Here is a 6,228-nt window from a genome sequence, read left to right as displayed (position 1 = left end):
TGATTTAATGATATTTAGATGCTACTATTTAATTGTGACGCTATGCTAGCGATGCTAATCAGTGTGTGGGGGGGGGGGGGGGGGGTGCTCCCGGATCCGGGTTAGGTACTCTGTAGAGGTTAAGTGCAAGGTACTGGTGAGAGAAAACCATTAGTCAATTAAGCATCATCATGTGTCAACTACAGTATATAAAAATACAAGGCTAATTTTCTTGTTTAGAGGATAGTAAAGCATGTTTGGTTCTCATTGTAGAAGATAATACATGTTTTTTTTTTCAATAATTATGGCAAATAAAGATGAATTTAGACAAAAAGAGTGCTATTTTACATTGGAACTTTCAAACATCGGTATTTTGGTATGGGGTAGGAACTAGGAACTAGGAACTAGGAACTAGCCTTGGCTCCTAGGCTCCACTCAAAAGGTGAGGTGGAAGTCTCTGACAGTCAGACAAACAGGGGGGAGAGTGACTGATCAGTGACCACTGTGTCATAGCAAAACAAAATGAGTTGTGTCAAGGTTGCAAAAATGTGACACATTATTCAAAATAATAAACAAATCTCTACAGTTTTACATGTTTAATGTCTCCTAGTTTTGTGTGCATCCATCCGATTGGCAGGCCATACTGACAAGAGATCAGAGGCGGACGTTATTACACACACATACACACACACGCACGCACGCACGCACGCACGCACGCACGCACACACGCACGCACGCACGCACGCACACGCACACGCACGCACGCACACACACACACACACACACACACACACACACACACACACACACACACACACACACACACACACACACACAGACACACAGACACACAGACACACAGACACACAGACACACAGACACACACGCGCGTGTTTAACAATCATTCTGTGTACTATCATGCATCAGAAATTAAAAAGTAAAATTAAATGAATAGCATGATCATATTAACATATGAGGCTCCATACCATAACAAATATTATCTCACAAAACATTCCAGGTCTTTTCGAACTTTTGTAAATAAATGGAAACTACATATCACATTGCAGTTTCACAGGTGGTGGCAACAGCATTGTTTGATATCACAGAAAAACACTGAGAGAGACAGACCATATGTTATGATGTGTGTGATTTAAGCAATAAGGCCGAGGGGGTGCGGTATATGGCCAATATACCACGGCTAAGGGCTGTTCTCATGTACGACACAACGCTGAGTGCCTGGACACAGCCCTTAGTCGTGGTATATTGGCCATATACCACAAACCCCAGAGGTTCCTTATTGCTATTATAAACTGGTTACCATTGTATTTAGAGCAGTAAAAATGTATTTTCTGTCATACCCGTGGTATACGGTTTGGTATACCACAGCTTTCATCCAATCAGCATTCATCGCTCGAACCACCCAGTTTATAAAAATACTTAGACCACATGGTACATGTGATGCAGAATCATATCATGTAAATGGTAACCTGCTGTTCACACAGTGTCATTCAGATTCATATCATGTAAATAGTAACCTGTTGGCCACACAGTGTCATTCAGTTTAATAATAAAGACCATATAGAAAGGACAGATGGTAAAGAGGTCAATGGAACTCAACCAAAACAATGGAAACGCCATGGAAACGCATGGGGGGGGAAAGGTGCCATTCGAGAAAGATCCCGAATCTCCTCATTGGCCCCCAGCCAAATGATACTACATTTAGACTGTTGTTTACATGTGTATTCCACACTATGTTGAGGTAAAAATCAGAGTATGATGCTTGTATAGATGTCAACCCCCATACATGTTGATGTCATCGTCATCAATCAACTGCATTACAAGTTAAAAAACAACTTTAACTACCACCACTGTAATGGTATGCTAGCTGTATGCTAGCTGTATGCTAGCTATGCTACCAGCTTACACAAACAGGAGTTAGCATTTAGCAGTCACTTCTTCTAAACCTGAAAAGGGACAACTTCTACATGTTATGAGGTGAAAACAGCCAAATATATCCACATCAGATTTGAGTAACCACATTGTGGGCCCGTTACAATACATTATGACGGATTTGACCAATATCCACTTTGATGGATCAGATTTGTTAAATGTCCACAAGTCCAGCATCCTTCTATCGCCCACGGTATGCATTTCATTGACCTCTTTACTGCATCTATAGTGAAGCCAAGCGTTGCATACAGTATGGCCTTTGTCTCCGAGGAGCATGAATGGATCAAATATTTGTTTCTGCTACTAAAAAGTTCACTGAAGTCCTGAACATGGGGTCTTTTTTTTTTCCTGCAGGAAGGCTCTGGATTAAACTCTACATAAACCTGGATTCCAATCTAAAAAAAATAAATTTTAAAAGGTATTTTACAACTTACAACCTATAAAGGTTTTATATAGCATACTTAAAGTGTTGCTAACCACTACAACTGTGTAGCTTATCCCATATACTGTACTGAGTATGCTATCGATGCAATGCACTACACAAGGCATCACATCAATAATCTATTTTCACTTGGAAGAATTATTAAAAACCTGATTGAGAAAGATCATGTAAAAGAACGATGTCAAATTTGGGATGAAAGGTGAGGGAATCCAAAATGTACAAGGAGCATAGGCTATTCATTCACCTTACCCAGTTCACCACCTAAAGTATACACAGTGTTTATAGTAGTATAGTGTTTGACAGCAGTACACAGAGAGGAGCCTTGTCATTGATCTGTTGTGTGTACTGTTATTTACGGTGTGTGTTCACATGTTAATAGAAGGAGGGGGGGGGGCTCTGTAGGGGAGGGGCTCGCTCTGGACAAAAGTAGTGCACTATATAGGGAATAAGGTTCTTTAGGGCCTTGGTCAAAAGTAGTGCACTATACAGGGAATAGGATGCCATTTAGGATGGAGACTGGCTGTCAAAGCTAGGACTATTATGTGCTACTCTGCTCTCTCCCTTAAAATCACCTCACAGTAAATGGTTCCTCCTTGTATGGCTTAGAGATCGTATACTGTGTGTGTGTGTGTGTGTGTGTGTGTGTGTGTGTGTGTGTGTGTGTGTGTGTGTGTGTGTGTGTGTGTGTGTGTGTGTGTGTGTGTGTGTGTGTGTGTGTGTGTGTGTGTGTGTGTGTGTGCTTCCCTGGAGTACCATGACACAACTGGAGTACCATGACACAACTGGAGTACCATGACACAACGGGAGTACCATGACACAACTGGAGTACCATGACACAACGGGAGTACCATGACACGACTGGAGTACCATGACACGACTGGAGTACCATGACACGACTGGAGTACCATGACACAACGGGAGTACCATGACACGACTGGAGTACCATGACACGACTGGAGTACCATGACACAACTGGAGTACCATGACACAACGGGAGTACCATGACACGACTGGAGTACCATGACACGACTGGAGTACCATGACACAACGGGAGTACCATGACACGACTGGAGTACCATGACACAACGGGAGTACCATGACACAACGGGAGTACCATGACACAACGGGAGTACCATGACACAACTGGAGTACCATGACACAATGGGAGTACCATGACACAACGGGAGTACCATGACACAACTGGAGTACCATGACACAACGGGAGTACCATGACACAACTGGAGTACCATGACACAACGGGAGTACCATGACACAACTGGAGTACCATGACACAACGGGAGTACCATGACACAACGGGAGTACCATGACACGACTGGAGTACCATGACACAACGGGAGTACCATGACACAACTGGAGTACCATGACACGACTGGAGTACCATGACACAACGGGAGTACCATGACACGACTGGAGTACCATGACACGACTGGAGTACCATGACACAACGGGAGTACCATGACACAACTGGAGTACCATGACACAACTGGAGTACCATGACACAACGGGAGTACCATGACACAATGGGAGTACCATGACACAACGGGAGTACCATGACACAACGGGAGTACCATGACACAACTGGAGTACCATGACACAACGGGAGTACCATGACACAACGGGAGTACCATGACACGACTGGATTACCATGACACGACTGGAGTACCATGACACGAGGAAAAGTTACAGTCTGATGGTTCTGCCGATGTCATAGATCATCGAGGGGCCTTAATTAAAAGGGTTGGGCTATACCGACCGTTTCAGTTTGTCAGTAAAAACCAAAAGATGCCTAGAGGGCATGCTTGCTGTCGTGTGCTTACAGATTATAGGTGTGAGATGCAATGTGAAATCAATTAAAGAACATTAATAAAAATGGAAAATGTAGATTTGTATGAAGCTGTTCGGTCTATTTTTTCCCTTCTCAATCCACATAGTAAAAATAGAACCATATTACTGAGACTTATCAGACCCAGAGAAAATACTTAAAATCCCCCCCCGAAACAAAACACATGAGTACAGGTGCATGTGATGTTTAAGTATAATTGCGTTTAGAAAATATTTCTTATATATAAATTGGCGGCAGTCTCTGCAGTCCGTTGTTTACACAATGGGTTTGAGGTCTTCATGACCAAGTCTCAATCCACTCTTGACGGTAGCAAAAAGAGTCTGTGTACTTCGTGACCTCTTATACCAGTTTGTTACATCCAGTATATGATCCTGTTGGTTATTGTAATAATGGATCGTTCCTCAAGAGGACGATTGACCGATGTTTCTGAACCTGACTTGTATTCTTTGTTTTTATATATAAAATGTGTAAAACACAAGTAAATATCTCCCACTCTGTGTTACATTTTCATTAGGCACAATGTCCCAAACTTCTACAGTGTTGTGTCTAAGTGAATGTGCTGGCAAAAACAATAATAAAATCACTCCGCCTGTTTGTCAATAGGATAGAAAAAGTAATTTCATGTTCTGGCTCGGGCTAACGGCTGCCTTGTTTCATTCCCATGAGCCTTTGCTCCTTGCTATCTGGGATCCTTGGGACATCCCTACCCCATTTAAGTTTACATTTAAAATGGTTTATGTAACGGGTTAAGGTTAGGTAAGGGTTATGGTTAAGTTTAGGGTTAAGGGTTAGGGTTTAGGGTAGCAATATCCCAAGGATCCCAAATAGCACTCGCCATGAGCCTTTGGGGCCCTCACTCTGGCCCCGCCTCTTCTACAGGTTCAGACTCGTCCTTCGGGGGTGCTGGCCACTCCTCATCTATTTCCTCCTCTGGCACCTCCCCTTCCTCTTCTGGCTCCTCCCCCTCCACTACATCCTCCCTGCTCCCTGGCTCCTCCTCCTCCTCGTGGATGGATAGGATTGGCTCAGCTACATTGTTTTGCTTGGGGGTTTCCTCTGCGATCACCTTCTTCCACATCTCGTGGTTGTCCATCAGGTGCTGGGTGATCTGACAGAACACTTTCCTCCTCTTCTTGGGAGCTGCTTTGCCTTTCTCTACAGAAGGGTTTGGAGAAACAATATTTAATAGTTTTTTCATGCATTGATTCTGGGTAAATATTAATGTGCATTGTCCCTGTCAACTACACCAAGTAAAGTAAAGGAAACATTCTTACGCGATGCCTCTGAGCTAGTAGACCCATCGTCATCCTCTGTCGTATCCTCCTCTTCATCTTCCTCGTGCTCCTCCTCCTCCTCCTCGGGGTTAGGCTCCACCCAACGTCCGGGCATGAGTGCTGCGGAGTCGTATGAATTACAGAGCGGTCCTACGATGTGGGTGATGAAGGACTCCTGGAGCTTAGCCAGCTGAGGAGCAGAGCGGTCCATGAAGGGGCTGATGGGAAGGCCCTGGCTGGACTCCTCGTCACCCTGTGGAAGAGGTGATGACACGTTCACTTTTTAGAATCAGAAGACTTTATTGCTTGCTAGGAGGTTTTTTGGTGCTACAGTCAAGAGATTAAAAAAACAACATTTAACATCTGTAGGCTACATAATGTATAGGTAGATCAAATTATGACACGCGAGTTGATAAATGATGATTACACACGATAAGACATTCACTCACTGCTCTAGAATGTAGTGAAATGTGGGTACATTCAAGAGGGTGCTAATAAATGTGTCTAAATGTAGATTTCTGTCATTATGAATCACATACGATTAACAAATAGATTGTTCTCTACAATATTATAACCTTAATTATGCTTGTACTTAATTAAGATTTTTGTCCACAAATGTACCGAAATGTCTATTATGTGTAAATATTTAATGATTTGTAACTTAAATGCCATAATGTAGTTATTTTGTTCGATGATTCTCTCTATTAGCTTAGATCATG

The 6,228-nt window shown here is 43.0% G+C and overlaps 1 protein-coding gene across 1 annotated transcript in view; it reads right to left on the bottom strand.

Moving 5' to 3' along the window:
• Positions 1-5,081: 5,081 nt before the first annotated feature.
• LOC129861974 (cGMP-inhibited 3',5'-cyclic phosphodiesterase 3A-like) overlaps positions 5,082-6,228 on the bottom strand; it is a 237,420-nt gene continuing 236,273 nt past the window's right edge. The window contains exons 14-15 of the mRNA XM_055933225.1: positions 5,510-5,762; positions 5,082-5,390 (exon numbers count right to left, since the gene is read on the bottom strand). Coding sequence (XP_055789200.1) covers positions 5,089-5,390; positions 5,510-5,762 — 555 coding nt within the window. The 3' untranslated portion in view covers positions 5,082-5,088. The remainder of the gene's footprint in view (positions 5,391-5,509; positions 5,763-6,228) is intronic.

Source organism: Salvelinus fontinalis, chromosome 9 (assembly GCF_029448725.1).
Source record: "Salvelinus fontinalis isolate EN_2023a chromosome 9, ASM2944872v1, whole genome shotgun sequence".
Lineage (NCBI taxonomy): Eukaryota > Metazoa > Chordata > Actinopteri > Salmoniformes > Salmonidae > Salvelinus > Salvelinus fontinalis.
This window is presented reverse-complemented; position numbering and strand designations above follow the sequence as displayed.